Source organism: Miniopterus schreibersii, assembly GCF_964146895.1.
Source record: "Miniopterus schreibersii genome assembly, chromosome: 6".
NCBI lineage: Eukaryota > Metazoa > Chordata > Mammalia > Chiroptera > Miniopteridae > Miniopterus > Miniopterus schreibersii.
Genome location: NC_138107.1, coordinates 10,134,627 through 10,162,398, shown reverse-complemented (window position 1 = coordinate 10,162,398; position 27,772 = coordinate 10,134,627). Strand labels below are relative to the sequence as shown.

Genomic DNA, 27,772 nt, shown 5'->3' with positions numbered 1-27,772 from the left:
AGTCCATCCAGTATATCTTTGCTTCAGATGGCTTTCCCCTCCTTCAAAAGGTTATGCTACTTGAAGCTCTGCCCACTGGGGGAGAATCACAATTCTTCAGGGCCTTAAGGGCCTCCAGAGTAGGCTACAGTGCAGTGGAAGTCATTTTCAGCTCACACCAAAACACCAAGCCAACTCATCATAGGCCAGGCCTGAGATTTTTGTTGTCCTTTATCCCGCTGGTTGTAGGGAACACCCCATGAGACTACAGAGGTCAGCTGAGAGAGCAGTGCTTGTGCAATATGGAAAGGTGGCATGGGGCTCTGGGCCACCTGTTCGTGTAACTTACATGGTACCTTATTTTTAATTTGTATTTCCCTGGTTACCAATGGAGGTAGTATGGTTTCAGAAAAATAGTTTGACTTTTTTTTTAGATTCCACACATAAATGAGATTATACAATATTTTTCTTCAGTGTCTGGCTTATTTCACTTAGCATAATGTTCTCCGGATTCATCCATGTTGTCACCAATGGCAGGATTTTCTTCTTTTTAAAGCTGAATAATATTTCATTGTAAAAAACACAAACTCATAGTAACAGAGTAGAATAGTGGTTACCAGAGTCTGAGGATGTAGGAAAAGGGGAGACATTGATCAAAGGGTACAGACTTTCATTTATAAGATGAATAAATTCTGGAGACCTAATGGAGTATGGTGACTACAGTTAATAATAATGTGCTGTATACTTGAGATTTGCTAAGAGAGTAGATCTCAAGTGTTCTCACCATACACCAAAAAGATGGTAACTATGGGAGGGGATGGATACACTAATTACTTTGATTGTGGTAATCATTTCACAATGTATATGTATTTTAAAATATCATGCTGTACACCTTAAAAATATACAATTTTGTCTAAAGTAAATAAAATTTTTTAAAATGTGGCAGAACAGCTAAGAGGGAGGGAGGGAGAGAGGGAATAATTACTTAGGGAATAGCTTACATGTATTTTAAGCACAAAGAACACATGACCCAGACCTTCTAAATACCATGTTCCAGCAAACTAAGTTTATGAGACCAAATACATTATTCTTGTTTTAATTTTTAACTTTGAAACTGAAGTTATGATAGAACCATGATAAAAATCCTTAATTCACCCATGACCAAATCAGGAAAGAAATGTCTGCATGTTATGTTTACGATAGATGATGGAGAACACTAGTTTTTTAAATGCAAAACTTAACAAATAAACATATAAAAATGACTTTTAAAAATATCTACATGCTGTCACACTTAGGAAGAATCAGAGAAGAGCACTTATTAATTGTAATTCAGGGTTCTACTGCTCTGAGATTTGTTTGAACATTCTTACTTTCTTCCTTCTTCAGCTGCTTTCCTTGAGCACCTGAGTAGTTCAGGTCAGTGGTACGGCTGGAACTACTGAGAGTCTTCATTTGCCGCGTTGGCTGCTGCCCCCAGTGAGCCACTCCTCTGCTGACCTCCAGGGTTAACTGGATCATACGGTTAATGGCTTGCTGAATGTCATCCAAACTCGGGACTATTACCTGTGGGAAGAAGAAACAAGTTCCTGGTTCTGCTGGCACATGGGATCTGTCCCTCTGATTTCACTACCCCCACTATTCCCCCCCGAATGGGGGAAAGCCTCAGTTGGTTCAGGAAAAGGCTGCTTTCAGGAGAGGGATGTGAGGGGAGTGCAGACTGCATGCAGACTTTCTCAACTCCTGCAGGCAAGAAAGTCAAACAGAGTACTTGTCATCCTTTCCCTGTGAGGGTGGCTGGATGCAGCCAAAAATTGTGGACTCCGAGTTGGGTGTCCATGAAGCCAAACAACTGAAGAAACTATACTGCCAAGATTCTGACCTCTGTTCTCTGAACTGTGCCAAATAAGCAAGGCACTGTCCTCTAGGAGGCCAGACTGTGTAGAGGTGGAGTTAGGTGAATCACAGATTGTCCCCGCCTGGCCTAATCCCAAGGCCCCTTACAGAATGCACCCGTCATCCCATGTGGCTTTGGGTTCCAAATGCCCATATGCAGCTGGGGTGGTAGTAGAGATAAAATCCATGAGAAAGCATAAGGGTTCTATGGTGCTCAGGGCATAGGCTCTCTCTCTCTTTCTATTCTGCCATCCTTAGTGGGTTGCCTCATGGTCGTGTGTTTGGGGTAGAGATTTGGACTTCTGAGATGGTCTTACTTAGATAATTTAATGGTTTAAGTAAGAAAAAGCAAGATTTTTAGAATACTTGCCAATTGATGGCTAAACAGATGCTTTACTCAACTGTCACCTACCTTCAGTATATCATGAGCTACGCAGAGCAATTTTTTATAACAGATATTAATGATAATATTTTTATTTTGTTAAATACTGAGGTGAGGTAAAAAGATACACAGGACCAAGAGGTTACCATAAATGAAAATTCAGTTGTGACGCTACCCTTCTCAAATACCACTGTGTTAACTTGACTGTTTGGTCATCCTTACCACGTTAGGAATTGCAAGATGTACTTCAGTTTTTATAAAGGAAATAACATCTTCTGACCGTTTTCGACCATATGGGCTGTAAAGAGATGGACATTTAGCTGATAAACCTTAACCTATAATTTCATAAACAGCTTGTTATGCTATAGCACTCAATCCTAAAAAATAAAGACCATTTTCAAAATACTAAATTACATGAAGAGAATGTTTTTTATAATGAAACCACAAATTTCAGAGAGCTAAGAAAACACAGTGACTTACTATTCTTAAAAGTAAAATATTAAGCCTCATATACATTTTCTAGTATTTTAATGTTGTTCTCTGTTAGTCATAAGCATTTAATAATGTTTGCTAAAAGCATTATTTTTCCCCAGCCCTGTAACAGATATTGGACAAGACCACCAACAAAAAGCATATATCTTCATATACTCTTTTACATATACTTTTTTGAAAGATTAAAGGTTTTTGGTCAAAGCTTTCCCAAAACTTCCTTTTTATACAGTATCATTCATGCTCAGACAGAAGAAAAGACGTACAAACACATGAGTGCAAGTAACTGATGCATACCAGAGCTGAAAATAGTATGATTATCTCCCTCTGCCTTGACCTCTGCCCCCACCCCAGACAAAACTATAATAACTGTAAATTTTTCATAGCAAGAAATGCTGTCATTACTGAAAAACTACACTCCCATTTATAAATACAGCCTTGCAGCTACCGTTTTTCCAGAAGATGGGGGCCTGGGGTGACAGAAGCAAAAGCACAGCACCCCAATAAGCGACTAAGCAGGGTCCCTGTGCGTTCCCAGCTGAACCTGCCATATCCCAGTGCCTCTTCAGGGGGCAGTAACTGTGAGCCAATAAGACCTGGCTCTGTATTCAAGGTTCTAAGGGTCATGATGAAGCAAAAGTGAAACTCCTAGATAGAGAGACAAGAAAGGACAGACAAAGATTCAAAAACAAAAAGATCTCTGGCTCAAAGAGGACATACAAACTAAAATCCCAACAAGCATGACTATGTCTAACAGTAAGAAAGAGAGCTAAAGAAGTCAATAATTGAACCAGAAACTCACTCCAGATGAAAGTCAATGTAGAGAAGTATGACAAACTCCAAAATAAGTATAATGCGAATGTTCAAATATAAATGAAGGCTATCTTCTAAAAAAAATAATAATAAAGAATTACTCAACTAAAAAGGCAGAAATGGTAAGAAAAAGTATTAATTGAAATATTTAAGATGCAATAGATGAAATCATTTTATAATAGATACAGATACTTGCCCATAATGTAGCCCAGAAATGCAAAAAGACAAAATATATGACAGAGTCATTAGGAGACAAGAAGGAGAGGCCCCAGCAGTTGATATGACCACATATCCAGTGTGCCCAAGACAGTTCTGGGTTAAGTCTGTCCTGACCCTTCATCTGAATCGTGCCCCTCACAAAAAACAGTGTCCTAGTTTGAACAATAAATTATGTGTCAATCCATTCAACATTCAGCTGCTAGGAGTTCCATAAGAAGAGAATGTCCCGCCCGGCAGGTGTGGCTCACTGGTTAGAGAGTTGGCCAGTGCACCAAAGGGTCGCAGGTTCAATTCCCGGTCAAGTATACCTGCCTGGGTTGCAGGTTCCATCCCCAGCCCCAGTTGGGGCATCGATGTGTCTCTCTCACATAGATGTTTCTGTTTCTCTCCCTCCCTGTGACAAGTTTACAGTCACACGGAGAGATTTTAACAGTCCAACTAAATTAAAATCCAGCAATGAATAGCCAAGGAGTAAATCTAACAAAAGTGTGCAAAACTTTTACATGGAAAATTATAGAACTTCATTGAAATATGCTAATTCTCTCCAAATTTATGCACAGATTCAATGTAATTTAAATAACCCTCCCAAAAGAAAAATTAATTTTCAACAACTTTTGCTTGGTTAACAGAAAAAAATATACTAGTTTCCTACCTCACACTAAATACAAAAATCAATACCAGGTGGATTAAATCACTAAATGTAAAAGATAAAACTATAAAACTTTTAGATGACATTATGAAGAAGGGAAAGATTTCTTCTAAAAGACATAGAAATCACAAATTACTAATAAAAAGATTTCTAAATTTGACTATTTTAAAGAACAGATGGATAAACGTGAATATTTTTAAACTCAGCAAAGGATACCACATATAGAATGAAAAGACAGGCACAACAGAGAGAATATATTTGCCATATATCATCAACAAACTAATATATTCAGAGCATTGATAAACAAATCCAACCCAACAGAAAAACAGGTGGTGGGGGGGAGGAGGGCAGAAAGGGCAGAAGGGAGATAGGGAAATGGAAGGGAAGGGAGGGGGAAAGAAGGAGAGGGGAAGGGGAGGGGAGGGAAGGGGAGGGTAGAAGAACACAAATTTTAAGGACAAGAAAGCACAAATGGTTCATAAACATAAAAATGTGTTCAACCTCATCAGTAACCAGGAAAATGATAACTGAAAATCCAATGAGATGCCATTTCACACCTCCTATGCTGGCAAGATTTTTTTTAAGGATGAGGAGCCATGGGACTGTCACGCTAGGTTGTGCCTGGTAAGTGAGGCATGCACTCACCCTAGGGCCCATCTTTCCACTCTGAGCAGGTGCAGCAGGAGACAGGTACAAAAACGTTCACAGAGGATTTATTCACAATAGCCCAACCCAGAAACAGCTCAAATGGCCATCACCAGTAGAACGGAAAAACAGACTGTTTATGCTCCAACTATACACAAGTGAAATAAATTACATCAACATAGATAAATCTCAAAAACATAATGCTGAACACAGTCCAAAACAGGCAAAATTAAATGATACATTGATTAGGGATACATATACATGGTAAATTCCAAGGAAAACCAAGACAGTGACAAAGCTCATGTTAGTAGATACCTTTGGGTGAGCCAGAGAGGGCCAGGAAGGTACATGTGCAGTGTTCTTCACCTTGGCCTGGCTGCTAGGAACTTGGTTGTTCATTTGATCAGTGTTCTTGCAACATTACCCTTATGTTTCCTTACAGTCTTTTCATCAATGCTATATTTTAAATTTTATAATTTTTTAAATTAATAAAAAAGAGGGGCTCTTATTAACATTATGTCATAACAGTTAGTATTATCAGACTTATTTAGCGTATTTTCAACTTGCCTTGCAACAAATATTCTTCTTTTCATTGTGTCCAAAGATAACCGTGTAGCTTTTTGAAGACTGTCTAGTAATTGATGAGAGAAGAAAGCAAAGACCTCTTTACATTCCTGTAATAAGAAATCACATTACATTTGTTACAAAAGATAAAAACTCTCACACCCCCAAAGCAAGAATACAATATCAGAAGTGTCATGTGAAAGATAACAAATAATGAACTATACAATTTTGAATATACTGTAGAAATATGTTCAATCCTAAATTTACTTGTTTATTTTTTAAAACAATATATGAAAAGTTTGCTTTCATAAACACCCTAGCAAACCATAAGGACTTGATGAAAAGCCAAAATTTAAAAACAGCTTATTCGAAATAATCGTGGTTTGCTCAATACTCAGTAATTCACTCAACAAAATTGAAGCACTTATTCAGTGAGTGTGTTTAATGCTTAGGGGTGTGGGCATAAGAGGATATTTAGTCTGCATCCTCAAAATGCTTAGCTTGGCAGTTAAACATATTTTAAAATGTATAATACCAAAGTATATGGGATAAAACTTTCATCTTGGGACCATGGCTTGCCCCTCTCTCCAACCCTCCCTTTCCCTGCAGAGAAGTAGCAAGTTCATTGGTCAGAGTGCAGTACAAGTATTGAGCCTGGGCAGGGGTCTGGGCACCAGTCTTGCTTTCATACCCAGGGCCAGTCTCTGCCAGTCTATTCCTCTGCACCCTAAACCCTGCCCCCCTGGGACTGGGTGGGTGAGTCGGACTGAGCTGGTTCAGAAGGGAGGCTCAGCAGGTGTAAATAAAGAGGAGCAGGTCAGAGTGAGTTATCAGGCTAAAGCACGGGTGTGACATAATCAGGTAGCTTCTTCAGGTAGGCTACTCCCACAGTAATATGGAAGGCGGTTTGAGAGGCAGAGACTACTTAGGAGGTGACTGCACTGATGCAGCCCCCAGCGATGCCCCATTTGAGAGGCTCTGATGGCGCCGAGTCTTGCTCCGAGGAGCCGGGCCAGTGCTGAAGAGAATGCAGCTGGAAGAGAAGGGCTGCTGGCCTGGGGCCGCCCTCCTCGCTCCGCTGACTCCCGCAGACCGCTCAGGGCAGCCTGGCACATGGTTCTGAGAAAGCCACAGCTAAAATCTGACTCGGCAGGACAGCGTCCCCATCAATCGCTGATATCCTTGAGCAAGGGGGTGAAAGTGGAACAAGTATGTGCCGCTTATGTCCAAAGCTGTATGTATTACAGTGTATTAAAGAGTGTAAAAGAATGTAAAACAGGAAGAATGAAAAGATGAGTTTCACAGATTAAAAGAAGACTGACCACGCAGGGAAAGCAGGAATTAGCACAAATGTGGCAGTGGCATTTGGTGCTAATGTGACCAGACAGGGAACCCAAAGGAGAAAGAAACCCTGTGCCTCCTTTTCAACCTTCCTTCTCAACACTTCTCAACACAGTGTGAAAATCTACACCTTGGGTCTCTCCTGGGGGGAGTCTACAGGCTGCCCAGGGTACTCATTAGAAATGCGGATCCGTGGGACCCAAGTGAATCCAAATCTGGGCTTGCAATATAGTTAACGCTGTTAAACACAATAACTGAGAAAGATGTCCTCCACTCTGAGTCAGACAGGTTGGCACCGCACTCCCAGAGTAACATTTACTATGCAAGAAAACGGTCAGTCACTTAGGGGAAAATAACTATAAACATAGTAGACAGGTCACATTAAAAGTTGATAAAGTTCAGGAAAACTATAAGGATTGTTGTATCTTGCCAGATTCTACAATGTAGAGCTAAAAATTGTATTTTCTGAATTTTGTTAAAAATCTCAATTAGTTATAAATCCACCTAGGTTAGTTGCAGAACCTCCAGGGATGAAGCACCACTTGGGGTTATCTACAGTCCTATGAGTCATAATTCTGTGAAATTTAGTGAGGCTGCTTCACAATAAATACCTTTTTAAATTCATCTTCTTTATCATTAGCAGCAACCTCAGCCACAATATTATTCTCATAATCCGGGTTTTCACTATCTTCTGCTTCACTTCCAAAAACAACGTGTTTCCTCTGTTCTATGGATAAAATACAAAACAAAAATATAACATTTAATGTTGAGCATTTGGCTTATTATATATGGCCAAAACGTCTTTCAAAAACCCTTTTTAAAAAGTTCTTAATTTTAAAAATTTTAAATTTGTTCCCATAGGAATCATCCTTAATTCAGTTTAAATCACCCATCTCAATAGAAGCGTTATTCTACTGAGAAATATACTCTTTAAATATACTCTTTTTTTTTTTTCTTAATATATCTTTATTGATTTCAGAGAGAGGAAAGGAGAGGGAGAGAGAGAGAGAGAAACATCAATGATGAGTGATTGATCGAGCCCAAAATCCGGGCATGTGCCCTGACCGGGAATCAAACCCCAATCGCCTGGATCCTAGGTTGATGCTCAACACCTGAGCCACACCTGGCCGGGCTAAATATGCTTTTAATATCTAGAATTACGAAACATTTAAGGAGGGTTTCACATACTATCTTTCTAAAATTTTATTTACTTTTTGAGTTTTATAACTTAATGAACTGATATTTTTGTGTTTTGACACTTCTGAGGAAAACTAATTAAAGTAAGTGGGAAACTCTAAGAGGAAGAAGACCTGCTATATGTATCGTGGTTTAAGCTCAGGGTTTCTCATCCTGAGCATTCCTGGCATTCCTGGTTGTAGGGCTGTCGTGAGCACTTTGGAGATTCAGCAGCAGCCCTGGTCTCTACCCGCTAGAGGCCAGTAGCACCTCCCCTTGCTGTGTGACAACCAAAAATGTCTTCAGACCTTTTAGAATGTGGGGGGTGGGGGGGCGTTGAGAGCAAGCGAGACAGAGATGGAGAGAGATAGATGTGGGGGGATTATTATAGCAGACCTCAGACTGCGATCCATGAGAAGCCCTGCTTGCAAGATTGGTCCTTGATTGGCGTCTGGGAACTTAGATTCCAGAAGGGTTCCCGCCATTCTCTAACTGAGCAATTTTCAACCCGTTTCATCTCCGGGCACACATAAACTAATTACTAAAATTCTGCAGCACACACAAAAATATATTTTTTGCTGATCTGACCAAAAGGTATAATTTTGATCCATTTATAGTGGGTGGCTACTGCTGTGTTGGCTATTGTCATTTTTTTAATTTGACAACCTAAGGGAAAAGAGGTCAGTGCCCCTGACTAAACAGGTATCGCATGTTTTAAAAATTCTTGTGGCACATGGGTTGAAAATCACTGCTCTAACCAATAAAAAGGGCTCACTGTGCCTAAACAGTTCATGCAAACAGCGTGGTTTATGCTGGATACCTGCTTTGCTTTCCTTTTGGGAGTCTGGAATTTTGGTTCCTGCTAAGCAGGTGTCTACTTGCGAACATATCTGTAACTCTTGTGATTCAAACATTATAGCTAGTGAAATTACCTGCTTTTGCTGCTTTCCCACTGTACTTAACTTCATAAATAGTCTCAAATATTGAAATAAGTTCTCTGACAGCTTCTTCTACATGCTTACTTTTGTGGTTTAGAACCTCAGCCCATTCTTTTGTATATGTCTATTAAATAAAGAAATGACTATTAATTTCTGGATACTTTAAAAACACTGTGAAAATTATTAATAAAACTGTAATTGACACCACTTGAAAATAACTAGAGACAGTTGCCAATAGCATAATGTTTCAGATCCAAAACTATCAATGGCTAACGGCACAGCTGCTAAGGCCCATGTCAAGAAAAGGAGGAGAAAGGAGGAAAATTCAAAGTCTTTGACCTTCATCTGACTCAACCTCACACAGACATCTACACTCACACTTATAGGACGAAAGAATGAAGGCTGAAGAAGCAGAGAGATGATAATGTCAAAAGTTGAAAATGAAAAGTAGTTTAAAAAGGACAATCCAAAACATTGCTGAGATTCGAATGAGATGAGGTTTTTAAGCAAGCACAGCGTTGAATGCTGGGCATCAAAACCTCAGAGCTTTGTGTGTATTAACTCATTTAACTGAAGGACAACCTCTTGGGATAGGTAATATTATTGTCCCCATTTCACAGATGAGAAAACCGAGGCTCAGAAAGAGGAAGAAATGTGTCCAAGGTCACCCAGAGGGCATTAAACTAGAGGTTGAGGCCAGCTTTGAATGATCCTAAAAGATTGTGCTTCTGCCTTTCTAAACTTTTTTAATAGTCAGAAGAGGCTTTAGGAAGAAGCTGAGACTAGTTAAATTCAAAAAAGAAAACAGGTTTATAAAATTGAATAGGTCTTTTGACGTGTCCACAACATCCATACATTTTAGAAAAAGGTAAATAGGAACAGACAACTTGGGCCCTCCAAACGCCTTCTTCGAAGGAACCCGAGCCCATCTGTGCAAACCTCTCTCCAGGCGAGCTTTGCGAGGCCCCATACTCCCTGCATGCTGCCCTCATGTGTTCCTCTCTCGGCTACTGGCTTGAGGGAGATCCTTCTAAGTTTGTCACTCCCACTTATACCACCTCACCTGTATCTGAACCCATCTCTGTCTCTTCCCAGCCTCCCTAAGCCATTCTCTGATCCTCTACACCCCCACCAACTCTTCTGACATTGCTTCATGCTTCCTTCCTCCTGTCCTTTCTAATGATTCAACACAATGTTAACACTGGAATGACCGTGGGGGCTGAGAGCCACTTCTGTCTAACAGGGAAACTGAGTGTTCAGCAAGTAGACACTTCCAGTTGATCTTGGCAGATTGACCACATGTAAGCACATGTGTACACATGTGAAAAATGTAAACACAAGCTGACACCATCAGCCATCCCCATCCCTGCTTGCTTTGAAATCCTCTAAGAAAAGAACCGGACACTACAAGTTAAAAGTGACAGATTGAACACACTTGGGCAATCCCCTGATACTTCTAAAACCTCAGAAATAAGAAAGAAAGAAAGAAATAACACAAAGTAATCTTTTAAAAAGAGTATGCCCAAAGAATAAATGAGAGGATGCCACATACATTCTTCATATGTTTCCAATACTATATAATAATAAAGTTAACGAGATTTGAAAATTGGTGCTGGGACAACTGAATATCTACTTGCAAGAGAATGAAATTGAATACTTTCCTTACACCACACACAAAAATTAACTCACAATGAATCATACACCTAAATGTAAGAGCTAAAACTATAGAACTTTTAAAAGAAAAAGCAGACATACGTTAAAAAAAAAAAAAGGGGGAAATCTTACCTTTCGGGACAGCGTGGATGGACCTGGAATTTATTATGCTGAGTGAAATAAGCCAGTGAGAGAAAGACAAATATCGTATGATCTCACTTATATGTGGAATCTAATGAACAAAATAAACTAATGAACAAACTAGAAACAGAAGCATGGATACAGGGAACAGTCTGACAGCTGTCAGAGGCAAGGGGTGTTGGGGAGCTGAATATAAGAAGGTGAAGGGATTAAGCAAAAAAAAAATATATCTGTAACACAAAGACACAGACAACAGTGTGATGGCAGCCAGATGGAAAGGGCCTGGGGGTTAGGGAGAGGTACAAAGGGAGGGGGGAAGGGGACAGAGAGAGATTTTGCTTGGGGTCATGGGTACATGATAAATTCATTCCAATAAATTCAATTAAAAAAAGTAAAACATAGGCACAGATCTTCTTAATTTTGTATTAGGCAAAGTTCTCTTAGCTATGACACCAAAAACAGAGCAACAAAAGAAAAGAAGATAAATTGGACAAAATCAAATTTACAAACTTTTGGGTTTCATAGGACAACATCAAGAAACTGAAAAGACAACCCACAGAATGGAAGAAAAAATGGAAATCATGTATATGATAAGGGACTAGTATCTAGAACATATAAAGAACAATTACAACTCAAAACATAGACATTCCTAAAGGAAGGTACATGAAAGGTTAATAAGCACATGAACAAAAGGTTCAACATGACTAGTCCTCAGGGAAATGCAAATCAAAACTTCAAGGAGATACCACCTCACATCCACTAGGATGGCTATGGTAAAAAAGACAATAAGTGTGGGCAAGGATGCAGAGACACTGGAACTCTCGTACAAGGCCAATGGGAATGTAAAACAATGCAGCTGCTTTGGAAAACAGTCCAATAGCTCTGCAAAAGGTTAAACATGGAGTTAGCAATTCCACTCCAAGATATAAATCCATGAAAAATTTAAAAGTGCCCTCACAAAAACTTATACACTTATGTTCACAGCAGCATTACTTGTAATGGCCCAAAATGGAAAGATATCATCATTTCAAACTTGCATGCTTGGAGAACAAGATGTTAAAATGGGCATTTAGTATTGTCTCCATTACAGCCAAGGCCCCAATGCTGAGAACAAATGATTTTAATATCCCACACACTATAAAAAAGATGCTTCTTATAAGGTAGCAGGGCAGGCAACCCTCAGCCCATTGTCCACCTTGAGGTTATGGAAGGGAAGCTTGATCATAAGTAGAGATGTGGCAGAAATAAATGTAGGCTGCTTTAAAAGAACTATGCAGAGACCCTGGTCCAAGTCCTCTAGAACTGGGAACAGAGGGGCTGACCTATGCCTAAGTAGTCCTGAGGCAAGAAACTGGCTGGGTACTCCAACCCCTAAAGGCAAGAAGAGGTGTTCTGGGAAGAAACTGCATTTTTATAGAAAGAGGGGCAAAGGCACCTGTTTTTGACAGGCTAACTGGACCCCTTGAGTTGGAGCCACCCTTAGTTGTCTTGAAAAGGAGACTAGCAAGGTGACTCACACCAGCAGGGTGGGTGTAGCTGAAGGCAGACAAGGGAGAAAAAAAGAGTTCAGTTAAAGACATAAAGTGAGTGCTTTTGAGAGAGACTGTGCTGCTGTGCTAAGCCTCAAAAATGATTAGACAGGGTTCCTATCTTTGTGCTTTCTAGCCAATGTGGTGTTGAGAAGGGTTAGGTTTTGCCCTGTGGAACCGGACATCGATGGATTTAAACTGGGGAGTTTTGCAATCAAGTTTTGTGGAGGATGGATATGATGAGGCCAACTACACAGGCAGGGAGACTAGTGACACCACAACATCAATTGCTACACTCAAAAGGAGCCTTAAGGGTCTGACAAGACAGGGGTAGCAGCTGTGGAAAAGGAGAGGCAATTCAAGCAAAATCTGAGTAAGAAGCAAAACCTGACTAAGTTTTAAGACTGGCTTGATTTAGGAAATGAGAGCCAGGAAAGGGGTCCTGAAGGCTCCCAGGTGCCTGGGTGACCCAAAGGGAAAGTCTATGGTGGTAAAAACCATGAGAATAGACGCTATTGCCCCAGGAGCGTGCACAGAGGAGGAAGAGCAATGAGACCCTGACAGATCCCCAGCATGAGGTTGAGGGCATGAGTAAAGTAACATCTAGGGGTGGCCATCTGTTTGAGCTATTGAAGCCTTTAAATCTTTGGAGCTGAGGATGTCCCCCAAAGCTAGGATGTCTAAGTACTACTGACACAGAAATCTACTTTTAGATTGGAAACTCACATTTCAGGTTCATGAAGAAGTATTTCTATGATTAAAATATAACACATAAATGCATACCTCATTGAGCGTCAACATATCTTCTACTTTGGTAGCACCACTTTCGGGCAGGGAAATTAACACGGTTTTAGCTATCTCCTTTAGAACTGTATCAATATGCATCTCACACAAGTCATTGATCTACCAACAAGAAAAAGATGTGGAAGAAAACTCTTCTTTCATCCAGAATGTACTTGAGTTATAAACTAATTTAGAGGGCTATGTCTGGAAACCTGCCTTTGGAGCTAAGCATAATTTGGTGGAAATTTTAGTATATCTGCAAAAAAAGCTTGACATGGAAGTAAAGTTTTATTGAGCAGCAACATGTACCATATGCATAATCTCTTTTAAAGCCTCATTCCATCCATGAGTCATCACTATCCCAGTTTTATAGCTAAAGGAACCAATGCTCAGAGATGTAAAGTAACCTTGGGAGAAACACACAGCTAGTGAAAGGCAGAGAATCGTACCTTGGTGTATCTGCCTCCCAAGCCTCTGAGTTTTGACTAGTACACCAGGTTGCCACCACTGGCAGACTAGCACATCTAAAAAGGTGGGCATGTTCTCCACAGCAAACACGTCAGGAATCAATAGACAGTCGCCAACTAGATGACTATCTCGTTTAATTAATATTAGATGCATGGCTATTTAAGCACTCTGTTCTGTCATTTTCCACAGTCTACAATTTTCTAAACTAAGCTGTGGAGCTGAGCTATCATTTTGACATATTAAAGGCAAGGTAATTCAGAGACAAGAACAGGGAAAACCTAAATGAAAATGGCCCAAAGCAGTTCAAGAAACATAAAGCATTATTTTTTTTTAGCTTAATGGATATCCTTTTAGTTAAAAGTCACACCTCTTAAAGGGCTTTCATAGGCAATCAAACTATTACTCATAGCCTAAGTATTCATGTATGTAGCTTTTTAATATTTATCTATTTTACCTTCTTTAAAAGTTGATTGAACATATCCAAAACTGAGTCAACTTCTTGAAAGAAACTTTCCAGTGTTAAAGATGACCATGTTAATATTGTGAGTCCTTGTCTCAACACAGATTCCACCTAAAAAAAGGGGGGAAAAAGATATTCCCATTACTAACAGAAGCATCTGCACTGTTTTCTTTTATTACTTGGAAATATGATAGGTCATATTTCCTTAATTATATTTCTCCTCCATTATACCAAGCAAAGGTGACTTTTTGGTTTTTATTAATTATCTTTAGCTGTCCATGAAGCAATCATGGATTTTTAGAAAGTGCCAATTATTTAGATTTAGATGTTTTTCAAAGGCAACAAAACTTCTGTTTTGAAACCATTCTGTAGGAATAATAGAGCTTTAAAGTTGAACTAGAAAGACAGAGGATCTACGCAAGAACAGATGTTCTAAAACCCATAATCTAGAGAACTGTAATCTAATTTTAAACAAGAAAATCAACATAGACCTTCAGCATTACTAACCTTCTTCATTTTAGGGGTCATCAGATTGACAAACACAGAGGGCACTTCCTGACATAACTCATCATAATACTGTAGAAGATCCTGTTAAAAGTCCAAATGGCATGTTTTACTTTAACTTATTTTAAAGCAACAGTCATATTTTGATTCAGACCAGGAAGGTTTCATACCTGTTTCCTCATACTCCTGCCAAAATGGAGGGTGCTCATTTAAATTTATACTAATTTACTGTACCTTTTCCTCACTTCTAAATCACCTGAGCATCCCCTTTAAACACTGAGTCAATGGAGCTTTCTAGATTTGCATTTTTCATGTTTATAATTTGTCTTTCTAGATTTATGCTATTTTAAATAGATTGGAGCCCTAGCTGATCTTGCTCAGTGGTTAGAGCATCGGCCCATGGACTGAAGGGTCGATTCTGACCAAGGGCGGGTACCTCAGTTGCAGGCTCGTCACCAGCTCCGGTCAGGGGTGCGTGTGGGAGGCAACCAGTCGATGTGTCTCTCTCACATCAATGTCTCTCTCTCTCTTCCTTCCACTCTCTCTGAAAAGCAATGGTGAGGATTAAAAAATAAAAATAGCTTGGATAATTATCTTTTCATGATGTCTGTTGTTACACAGTTTTCCCTTTTTTCCCCCTTGTCCTCGGACATATTAAAGCATATGTATCACTGATGCCACACTTGTTTTCTTGAATCAAAATCAATGTCACACAATCAGAATTAATAAGCTTTTTATTTTCTTTTATATATCTTTCAGAGATGAGGCATCATAACAATCGATTTTTGACTGTTTTGTAATTTATTGCAGTGTGTGATGGGAGATGTGGATTCAAGTTAATCCTCCCCCAAAGTAATAATATTAAATTGTTTCAATGTTTACTTGATAGTTTCAAAGTTATTAATATCTTTCCTGCTTTTTTTCACTTGCAGTAGAACTTTTACATATACTTGACACTTGGCAAAAGACTTTGACTTTATGGTATCATTCAATACTAACTGAATCCTAAAGGGGATAATGCATGTGGTATTAACTTCAATTTATAACAGCATTTTGACACTCAATTCTCCAAAGCCACAACTAGCCAATACTAAGACCTAGGGCTTTCCATGCTGAAGCTAAAATTTACATAATGCCAATGTTCCTCTGAGGTTTTGTGTGTGTTTTTAATGTAGCAATTAAATATTATTTTGGTAAGAGCTAAAATTATTAAACTCTTAAAAGAAAGCATATGCATAAATCTTCATGACCTTGGATTAGGCAAAGATTTCTTAGATGTAACACTAAAACCACAAGAAACAAAAGAAAAAGTAATGAGCTGAACTTCACCAAAATTCATTTATCTGATAAGGTATTTGTATCTAGAATATATGAAGAATACTTACATCTCAGTAATAAAAAGGCAAATAACTCAATTAAAATACGGGCAACGGATTTGAACAGATACTCCTGCAAAGATCTACAAATGGACAGTATGCACATGAAAAGAAGCTCAATATCATTAGCTATACAAGAAATGCAAATCAAAACCACACTAACATACCCCTTTACATCCAAATGATGTTCAAATGAAAAAGACAGTAACAACTGTTGGCAAGGATGCAGAGAAATAGAAACCCTCACACACTGCTGGTAGAAATACAAAATAATGCAGCCTCTTTGAAAAAGTGTATCAGTTATTCAAAAGGTTAAATATGGAGTTACCAAGTTACTGAAACACAGCAATTTCACTCCCAGGTATCCCCCCTAGAGCAGCAATTTTCAACTAATAGTCAAAACCACACTAACATACCCCTTTACATCCAAATGATGTTCAAATGAAAAAGACAGTAACAACTGTTGGCAAGGATGTAGAGAAATAGAAACCCTCACACACTGCTGGTAGAAATACAAAATATTTCTGACTATTCAGTCAGGAACATTGACCCCTTTCCCTTAGACTGTCAAATTAAAAATGACAACAGCCAACACAACAATAGCCAGCTGGTATGACTGAATCAAAATTATACCTATTTTTTCATGCTTCTAAAATGCTAACCACAGCCCTTTCCAGTCCTTAGCTATGGAAACGCTAGCAAAAGGCCACCAACGTTAACATAGTGATATAAAAATTCCAACAACACGACCCTTCCTACTGAGCTGTCGCTGTACATTGGAACTTTGGGTTGGTTAACTTAGTCTCTCTTTTCACTAAGAGTTTCAGATTTATAACTGTACTATTTCTTTTTATCATAAGACATGCATGTTTTATTTGAAAAGTTTATGTGAGGAAAGATAATGCATTTTTTGAGCATGTTGCAATTTTCTTAAAGAAATAGCCAAAATTTATTCTAAATAAAAACTTGAGATGGTTGAAATAATCCTAAACTACTCCTCATGCATTCAGATACATGTTATGCCTGTCAAAAACTCTAATTTGCTTCTAAAAATACATTCACCTAACCCTTTGTATGCATTGAAAGTATGAACTAGAACACATACCTGGTCACTGAAATAAAAATTAAGTTTTACTTTAAAAAATAATAATAATAAATAATAATTATATATATATATATATATATATATATATATATATATATATACACACACACTTATTTTTTTGTCAACTTGGCAAAAATATATATTAATTGGTAAAAATACATATTTTTGGTGTGCTGCAGAATTTTCATAATTAGTTTATGTGTGCCATGAGATGAAAAGGTTGAAAATCACTGCCCTAGAGAATAAAAACATATATTCCCAAAAATACTTGTAATTTTCACAGCAACGTTATTAATAATAGCCAAAAAGTGAAAACAACCCAAACGGCCCTCAACTGATGAATGGATAACTAAACGGCTTCCTGAAGCAAAGGAAAGTAGTAACAAAATGAAAAGGGTACCTATGAATGGGAAAACATATTTGCAAATCACATATCTGATAAGGGGTTAATATCCAAAATATATAAAGAACTCACACAACTCAATAGCAAAAAATAAAAATACCTTTAAAACATGGGCAGAGGAACATTCCAAAGATGACATACACAAGGCCAATAGGGCCCTAGTGGGTTTGGCTCAGTGGTTAGAGCATTGGCCCCCGTACTGAAGGGTCCGGGTAAGATACAGAAACAAGGACATCCTGCCACTTGCCGCAATGTGGATGGACCTTGAGGCCTTAGGCTAAGTGAAATAAGTCAGACACAGAAAGACAAATACTGTATGATATCACTTATATGTAGAATATAAAAAAGCCAAACTCTGCCCTTGCCAGTTTGGCTCAGTGGTTAGAGCGTCGGCCCTTAGACTGAAGGGTCCGGGTTTGATTCTGACCAAGGGCATGTACCTTGGTTGCAGGCTCAATCCCTGGCTCTGGCTGGGGTGCGTGCAGGAGGCAACCGATTGATGTGTCTCTCTCACATTGATGTTTCTCTCCCTCTCTTTCCCCCTTCCACTCTCTCTGAAAAGCAATGGAAAAAATATCCTCGAGTGAGGATTAAAAATAATAATAATAAAAAAATTAAAAAGCCAAACTCATAAAAATGGAGAATAGAAAAGTTGTTGCCAGGGCCTGGGCCAGGGCTGGGGGAGGGGGAAATAGGGAGAGGTTGGTGAAGGGTACAAACTTTTAGCTATAAGATAAATAAGGTCTGAGGCCTACTGTATAACATAGTGACTCTAGTTGATAACTCTGTATTATATATATATAAGGTGATGAATGTGTTAATTAACTAAATAGGAGGAATCTTTTCACAATGTATACGTATATCAAACCATCACAATGTACACTAAATATCTTACAATTTTGTCAATTATACCTCAATAAAGCTGAAAAATAAAAAGAATTAACATAGTAACAGATTTCCCCTCAAAGCCATGTCAGCACAACTGCAATAATATATTTTTTCCCAAAAAAAAACAAAAAACGCTTCAAAACTAGCCTGGCCGGGCGTGGCTCAGCAGTTGAGCATCAACCTGGGATCCAGGCGATCGGGGTTCGATTCCCGGTCAGGGCACATGCCTGGGTTGCGGGCTCAATCAATGACTCTCATCATTGATGTTTCTATCTCTCTCTTTCCCTCTCCTTTCCTTTCTCTGAAATCAATAAAGATATACATATTTTTTAAAAACACAAAAACTAATGAGAAAATATATTTTATCTTACCTGCAAATGCAATTTATCTGCTTTCAATTTACTTTCCAACTTTAGCAATTTCTTTGCCTCTTCTGGTACATCCAGCTTCATTTTTATCATGCACTTGGTTTCCCGAACAACTTCCAGAATTTTGGGATCAAAATTAACCAACAACTTCCCTGATTCTGGGTGTCGCACAAAAAGCGTGGCTTGTAAAGCTACAAATAAACAATATTTGACTTTAGTTATTTTGGATTTCTTTTCTGCTTCCAGCCCTGTTTTACATGCCTGTCTTCCCCACTGGACTACTGACTTCTTTAGAGCAGAACAATAGTGTTGGATATCCCAGGTTCTAAGGCAACATCTAGCATACAGTCGGTGCTCAAACCTTAGATAAATAAATGCAGTATCTACAAGGCCATAAAATCAGATCGAGAGAGATAAAAATGGACCAAGAATGGATAGCCCTTAGGCTGTGAGCTGCAGTGCTTTCTGAGTGGGCCTAAGCAAGCTGCAATGTCATGTTATTTTATTTTCATAGGTGATGATTTAACCCCAGGAGAGAGCTGGAAGATGTGTACAACGACAGACATATGACATGCCTCATAGATTTCAAACCCTTTTCCATGCCTAACCCCAAACTGGCTTCTTTAAGGAGGTATCTGAATGAAATCTCCATCCTGAATTTCTGATAAATAGGCTCAATATCAGTAAGAAATATTTATTAAACACCACTGCACTATGAACTCCTAGAATAAATGTAGAGGAAGATTTTTTTTACACTACATCTGAACTACTACATGAACATCATTAATATAAATGAGCATTTTCAGATATGCTTTTTACTATGAATCCCTATGTTCATGCTGAGTAGCCTTAGTTTATTTGTTATTTTAACATGATAACTAATAATAACAACACACCTATAGGCAAGTATGTGCTAGCTTGAATTACATCTTACATTAACAAACACTGCTAACTTGAGGACGTCCATCGTATCTTCCCAGCCTCACATTACTGCACAGAATGTAGCTGCATCAAATATCTAGTTAAATAAAAAGTCTGCACACCCCACTGAAGTTAGTGGACTCATCATATAAAATTAGTCTTAATGATGCCAGTTTCATGGAGATTTCAACTAAAAATTTTACCCAATTCATTTGGAATCTTCTTAGAATTGGGCTAGAAATCACTTATCCTCCCAAGTTAAAGTCTAAATTAACCCTTGAACACTTATTTAATAAAACCTGCCTTCTTTAAGGTTGTACTAAGCTTCCGTGAATGGACAAAACAGTCAGCAAGACCACTGACAATGACACCAGGAAGTCCTCTCCAGGACTGAGTGAACGTTCATTCCATGTGAATCATCATCAGAGAAACATCACAGAGCAACCAACTAAAAGAGGTGGATACTAGGTCTCCAATTATTATCCTGAGTTCCTGTAGAGTTAAATAGTGTCACCTCACTACAGCAAGAAGCCTTCTGGAGCCAATTCCTGCCCACCAGCCTGTATTCACGTGAAAGGCAGATTTGAATCCTGGCCCTGCCACTTCCGAGCTGTGAGATCTTGGGCAAGTTGGTGAACTGGTTTCTGAGTGCCTCCATTTCCTCACCTGTATGATGAGGGTAATAACAGTTCCTCATGGGGTTGCGGTGAGGATCGAAGGCAGTCGTGTACGTAAAGCACTCAGACGAAGCACCGCACATGGTCAGCACTATGTGTTAGCTGTGACTGTTATTTAGGGGATACAAAGATGAAGCAGACACAGAGTATCCTTGGAAGGCATAGGGGAGATGAGATGGACGGATCTCTAACATGGTGAGTGTTCTGGGGAAGGGCTGCAGATAGAGTGTGGAGAGCTCCAGAGTAGCAGGGCATTATTTCCTACCAGGAAGAATAAGGGAGGGCTTCATGGGACAGGCGACCATTGAACTTGTTTTAGAACATGTGCAGATGAGAGGAAAAGCCAGCAGGACAAACAAAAAGTGGGCAAATGCTTGGTATTGCAGAAGCTAAACAGTACATGCTCCATGCCATACTTCAGTTGTTAAAAATTCTCTTTTGCCCTTTTCCATAGTGTGAATTTTAAGCTTTCTTGATGGTCCTTTGAGTGCTGCTCCATCAGCAGGAATTCACTGGGACCCATTCGCATATCCCAGACACAGCGGGTCTGACAGAAGTGGCCTATTAAAGGTTTAAGTAAGGGTGCAAGTTGGGGAAGACACCCTTTGGGGTTAGGGCCCTGTTCTCCGGGATGCAGGAGTGCAGTAAATCAATGGCCTGTATATGTGCTGTGTCCCCAACTGCTAAAATATGTGGATCTGGAACCAAGATGCAAAAGTAGGAGTGGCCCCCTCACTGTCACTCCTGGTGACAGAATTTGTGCCTCCTGTGCCTGCAATTCTGTGCTTTGCTGAAGTAGAGATCCCAGGGTGGGAGGGAGAGACCTCTCTACCACGGACACAGTCAGGGTTCCACCAAGATTATGGATAAGAGCTTAAGGTTAGAGTGGGACAAAGCATGGCCAGTGGTTGAGCCCACACAATTATAACACCACCCCCACCTCAAACTTAACTCTGCCCAGTGCCTTAGCACCTCTCAGAGGTACTTAGACATAGCCTTAATACTATTAATTTACTGGAGATCAAATTTGAAGTTAAATTCAATTATAGAAAAAGACAGAAAGGAAGGGAGGGAGCAACAGAGGAGAGAGGAAGAGAAGGGTGAGAAGGGAGGGAAGAAGGAAGGGATAAAGGGAGGGGGGGGAGGTAGTGGAGGAGGGAGGGAGGGAGGGAGAGAGGGAGGGAGGGAGGGGAGACAAGCTGCAATTCTTTCTCCACAGACTGGGACTGAGATCTGAATCTATAACATGATAAAACTAAATATGAAAACTTTCCTAAATCTATGGGGAAATATCTATAAAGAGTCTTGATATTTACTTTTAAATACTTTTTTTCAGGGGGAAGTCAAAATCTAAGTATATCTTTAAGGTCATGATGATTTTTGCTCATAAAATCAGAATATTATTAATAACTATAAAGAAATAAATAATTGTATCATCTCCAAATCTAAATTTAACCATAAGCTTATATAAGAGGATGTAAAACTTCCCCAGAACCATGAACTCATTCAAAGTCACCTGACACCCCTCAGAGCGTCATGGCCCAGTCTCATACACACCATACTGCAGCTGCGAGATCTCTCTGATCCAGGCTGTGTGATAGACCACCTCGAATTCCACCAGGACATAGGAAATCTTGTTATACTGACGAATGACAGCTTTACCTTCCACACCTGACAAAATGTCTGAGTTTTTCTATTTTTTAAGGGAAAAAGAGATTTATTTTAAAAGACTGTTGCTTGTTTTCATCCAAAGCACGAAGCTATTTGTACTTAAAATGGCATCAAATAATCCTGCTACCCATTTAGATTTTGTCTCAGAGCAAAACAGAGATGAGGAAGGCTATACAAGCTAGACGTAGAAATAGGGAAACATTATCAGTAGAAAGGGAAACTGGAGAAGGAAGTAAAGGATTTAAAAAGAAAGGTCTCTAGCCCTGCAGCCAGCCCCCGGCACTGAGAATGTACCTCCCACTCCCTGTTCCCTCCCCACTTTTCTGGACAAGATACAATGGACTGATTTTCCTTGAACTGTGGGTATCAGGGCAAAGTCCTAAATTCCAGCACCAAAAACAGTAACCAAAGAACAAACATTTAATTTCTTTATGTAAATTACTGCAAGTTTTATGTTTTGATTCGCATATGTCAAAAGGCAATCTCTGCTCCTCACTTTCAGACAGTCAGCAACAGAGTCCCATCCTGGCCTCTTGTGTAAGGCCAGTATTTTAATGTTTTTAATATTGAGAACAGTTAATAAATGATAGTAGCCAAACATAAACAACAAGAGCTTAATATTTAATAATGCTTAAATAATAATGTTACTTGCAAGACTATTTTTTGGTAGCATTTTGTTCAGAATTTAGGTATAAGATACAAAACTAAGCCAACCATCTCCACTTTGTTACTTTGTGTCTTTAAAAAACAAAGCAAACAAAAGAAAACAAAGAGAAGAGAAACTGGCAATTTCAGAATTCCAACAGGGCCTAAGAGTATCCCGGTGTTTTACAGAAACCTAAGTACTCTTGAGGACACAGGTCTCAGTTCTTCACACTGGAATAGACTGAGTATATCTTCACCTTCACTGACATTTATCAGTGACCCATCTGTCCACACACAGAAGTAAGCCTCAGCACTTGACCAGTACTTTATTGTTTTCAAAACAATTTTTTAAAGCTTTTATAAAATGTCCTGTATTATTAAAAGTCATAAAGTTTAAGATTCACCTCCTTAGAGATAACTGTAATTAAACAGTCTTATCTACCAAGCGTGAAAATAATTGGCTTAGTGTCTCTCAAGCATATTTATAAACTAAATTTTCTTCAGCCAGTAAAAGAATTAGTTCTAACTACTTTCTTGGACATAAATACTGTAAGATAAAACATATTTTTTGTATTAAAAACGGTAATCCACATACTGTAAATTTAACCATTGGCTTACAAAGAAATAGTTGATGGGCTCACTTATCCGGCGGTAGAGCTGCCTGACCCAAAGAATTTTTCCTGCTACTGGGGGCATGTTGCGACCCAGAGGGGGGTCATCTTTTTGAGAATGATAAAGCTGTAATTAAAGGTCTGGTATTAATGTTTGAATTTCAATACGACGGAAAAAGGCAAAAATATGAAGCTATATTTGTACTGATGTTTCACCATTATTCCCATGCTTTATACCAAGGGAGTAGCCAATAAATATATAAACGCACTTCCGAGATAATAACCTGAGGTTCAGGAACCATGATGTTTATGATATATGACACTGAATTCTCTCCTAACCCTTATTTCTCATTATATGTATATATTTTTTTCTGCCTTTTATCTCAATTTTTAAGGATGTATTTAAAAGAAGGAGCACAATGCTACATTATACATGCCATAATAGTCTCCAGAGCTCATATTTCTACACAGGAAAATATTAGCTTAAATGGGCTTTCCTATGCACATGTGGATGCTCTCTCGCAGAGACAGTTCTTAAGAGCCCAGGATGTAAATCTGGCCACCCAGTAACTATAGTGTCAGCCCTTCCCACACTGAGAGGGGAGCATCAGAGGGGTTTAGCAGTGAAAGGACTGCTCCTGAAAAGCTTAGGCACAATATGATCATGGCAAATACTTTCAGAATGCTTCTGTTTTTGTACTAAAGTACCATTCTATATTTATAAACATGATACTTGCCTTCTTAATGGCTTCGAGTTCAGTCACGTAACACTGAAGAATACGCTCAATTGTGTGACTTATTTCTAATTGAAGACAGGGAATGTTCAGCTTCTGGAATCTAAAAGTAATTGAAAGTGAAAAATTAAAAAGTAAATGAGAAACATACTTAAGAATTGCTGTAGTTGCCCACCCGGGCATGGCTCAGCAGTTGAGCATCGACCTAGGATCCAGGAGACCGGGGTTCGATTCCCGGTCAGGGCACATGCCCGGGTTGCGGGCTAGGCAGCCGATCAATGACTCTCTCATCATTGATGTTTCTATCTCTCTCGCTCCCCCTCCTTTCCTCTCTCTGAAATCAATAAATATATGTTTAAAAAAAAAAGAATTGCTGTAGTCCTAAAACTCCATTCATTTATTCATTTGACAAATATTCACACCAGGCCTCACACACTTCCTAGGACACAGTGATTAACAGGACAGATGTGGTTCCAGCCCTCTTGGAGCCTATGTTATCTTATGGAAAAGGGAGATATCAGTCAAGAGTTACATAAATAATTATTTAAATTACAGGGTGCCAGAAATGCATATTAATAGGGAACCTAGCCAAATCTGGGGAGTCAAGAAAGGCCTCCCTGAGAAAGCGACATTAAACTGAAATTGAAAAGATGAGTGGGGAGTGGATCAGTAAAGATGGAGGGGAGCACACTGACTACCCCTCTGTCAACACTACTGTCACATGATTCCAAAGAGCCAGAATAATAATAATGATTTTGTCAGTCAAATATCACTTTCACTTAGAGACTAAGTGATACACAGGAAGTGCTAGAACCAGAACGTTCTGATAATAAAGAGAATTAACACCAGTATACTATAGGTTGAGGGTGGGGGAGAGGGAGGCAAAGACAGAAAGAGAAATCACTAAGAAAGTGGTACCTGCCATCTGTCTGTACAGTCCTATCATGTGTCAAAATCACTTTATCTGTTTTGACTCTAATGATGGTTTCATAAGGTAAAGTCGCACTAGTACTATCCATCATTAAGGAGACACAGAACTATAGCAAAGCTGTGCCCAAGCCCAGATCCACTGGCTCTCAGGAGAGGGCTCCCAAAGGGTCCCTAACATGGGCCTGCGCTGGAAGAGAATGGCCTCTAGTCCAGCTCGCCCCCTCTAATCCAGGAGTCCCTGACCTTTAGGGGGGTCACTGTTATCAGGAACAGAGGGACAGGAGCTGCACGGATACTTGGGAGGAGAAATGGAAGTCTGGAGATCTGATACTCCTAATTTCACATTTAGAAATCCTTTCAGTATGCAGAATTGAATATTTTTTGTTCCTTTCCCAATAACACCTATGAAATTAACTTCAAGTATATTATATAGCTGGGGGAAACAAGTAAAATATTTCATTTTCTTATTGAAAGACTCTCTGCTACAAAAGATGCAATGAAAAATATCATATTTCAAATTTTTACCATTCTATTTAATGGTAATTGAAAGAGCAATGTTTAGGAGTTCAAAAGTTTACCTAGAAGTGATTTCCAAGAATATCTTATTTGAAATTGTATTTCCAGATATAAAGTTATCCCAACTAGAAATTATGCTGCTTAATGAATTATAAATACCTTTGAAGCAGTTGAAGAGCCTGCTGAGAAGATACGATTTTCCCAAAAGTACTGTTCATAAATGCCTGTATTTGTACCTAAAATAAAATATTGATATTTAATTATTTTTGGCATTAAGACATTAGTTTTGTTTAACAACAATTAATGATTTTCCTACAAAATCAACAGAGCCTTCAACACACCTACGATCTAAGCATCTAAAACTGCACTGCCCAGCACGGTGGCCACTGGCCACATGTGGCCACTGAGAACTTGAAATGTCACTACGTGGAAGTGAGATATGCTGTAAATATAATATACACATTAGATTTCAAAGACTTAGTACAAAAAAGAATGTAAAAGGCCCAATCAGGAAGAGTCAGAAAACCTGAATAGGCCGATAACTGCTGGTGAAGTTGAAACAGTAATCAAAGGGCTCCCAGCAAACAAATGCCCTGGTCTGGATGGCGTCACAGGGGAGTTCTACCAAACACTGAAAGAAGAACTAACGCCCACCCTCCTCAAACTATTCCAAAAAACCCAAGGGGAAGGAACACTTACAAGTTGTTTTTAAGAGGCCAACATTAGCTTAATTCCAAAACCAGATAAAGACACTACAAAGAAAGAGAATTACAGGTCAATATCCCTGATGAACATAGATGCTAAAATCCTCAACAAAATATCAGCAAATCGGATCCAGCAATATATTAAAAAATTCATACACCATGATCAACTGGGATTTATTCCAGGGATGCAAAGCTGGTATAATAGTCACAAATCAATTAACGCGATACATCACATAAACAAATTGAAAGGAAAATCACATGATCATATCAACAGATGCAGAAAAAGCATTCGATATAATCCAACACCCATTTTTGATAAAAACTCTTAGCAAAGTGGGAATAGAGGGATCATACCTCAACACAATAAAGGCCATATATGACAAACTTGGCCATATATGACAAACTTACAGCCAACATCATACTTAATGGGCAAAAACTAAAAGTGTTTCCCCTAAGAACAGGAACAAGACAGGGGTGTGCACTTTCACCAAAGTTATTCAACATAGTACAGGAAGTCCTAGCCACAGCAATCAAACAAGAAGTAAACATAAAAGGCATCCAAATTGGAAGGGAGAAAGTAAAACTGTCATTATTTGCAGATGACATAATATTGTACATAGAAAATCCTAAAGACTGCACCAAAAAACTACTAGACTTAAATGACTTTGGCAAGGTAGCAGGATACAAAATTAACACCCAGAAATCAATGGCATTTTTATACACCAATAATGAACTCTCAGAAAGAGAAACTAAAAATAAAATAAAAAATCCCATTTACCATTGCAGCAAAATAATTAAGATACTTTGGAATAAATTTAACCAAAGAGGTAAAAGACCTGTACTCAGATAACTATAGGACATTGCAAAAAGAGATAGAGGAAGATATAAACAAGTGGAAGAATATACCCTCATGGAATGGAAGAATTAACATCATTAAAATGTCCATACTACCCAAAGCAATCTATAGAGTCAATGCAATCCCTATTAAAATACCAACAGCATATTTCACAGAGCTAGAACAAACACTTCAAAAATTTATATGGAACAAAAAAGACCCTGAATACCCATGGCAATCTTGAGAAACAAGAACAAAGTTGGAGGGATCACAATAACAGATATCAAGTTATACTACAAAGCCATAGTAATCAAAAGAGCTTGGTACTAGCACAAGAACAGACACATAGATCAGTGGAACAGAACCAAGAACCCAGGAATTGACCCACGCAATTATGGTCAATTAATATTTGACAAAGGAAGCAAGAACATTCAATGGAATAAAGACAGTCTCTTCAATAAATGTTGTTGGGAAAATTGTACAGGTACATGTAAAAAAATGAACTAGACCACCAACTTACACCATACACAAAAATAAACTCAAAATGGATAAAAGACTTAAATGTAAGATGTGAAACCATAAAAATCCTAGAAGAAATCGTAGGCAGCAAAATCTCAGACAGTTTTCCTAGCAATAAGTTTGCTGATACATCTCCTAGGGCAAGAGAAACTAAGGAGAAAATAAATGAGACTACAACAAAATTAAAAAGCTTCTGCACAGCAAAAGGAACCATCGACAAAACGAAAAGGGAGCCCACTGTAT

At 38.8% G+C, this 27,772-nt stretch overlaps 1 protein-coding gene across 1 annotated transcript in view; it reads right to left on the bottom strand.

Annotated features, from left to right (window-relative positions):
• The window catches only part of DNAH8 (dynein axonemal heavy chain 8), a 248,175-nt gene that overhangs the window by 181,419 nt on the left and 38,984 nt on the right, over nt 1–27,772 (bottom strand). The window contains exons 13-25 of the mRNA XM_081141591.1: nt 25,631–25,707; nt 24,029–24,128; nt 23,299–23,418; nt 21,922–22,057; nt 18,770–18,957; nt 14,630–14,710; nt 14,117–14,233; nt 13,195–13,314; nt 9,083–9,212; nt 7,586–7,701; nt 5,637–5,743; nt 2,477–2,552; nt 1,350–1,542 (exon numbers count right to left, since the gene is read on the bottom strand). Of these exons, the coding sequence (XP_080997717.1) occupies nt 1,350–1,542; nt 2,477–2,552; nt 5,637–5,743; nt 7,586–7,701; nt 9,083–9,212; nt 13,195–13,314; nt 14,117–14,233; nt 14,630–14,710; nt 18,770–18,957; nt 21,922–22,057; nt 23,299–23,418; nt 24,029–24,128; nt 25,631–25,707 (1,561 nt within the window). The remainder of the gene's footprint in view (nt 1–1,349; nt 1,543–2,476; nt 2,553–5,636; nt 5,744–7,585; nt 7,702–9,082; nt 9,213–13,194; nt 13,315–14,116; nt 14,234–14,629; nt 14,711–18,769; nt 18,958–21,921; nt 22,058–23,298; nt 23,419–24,028; nt 24,129–25,630; nt 25,708–27,772) is intronic.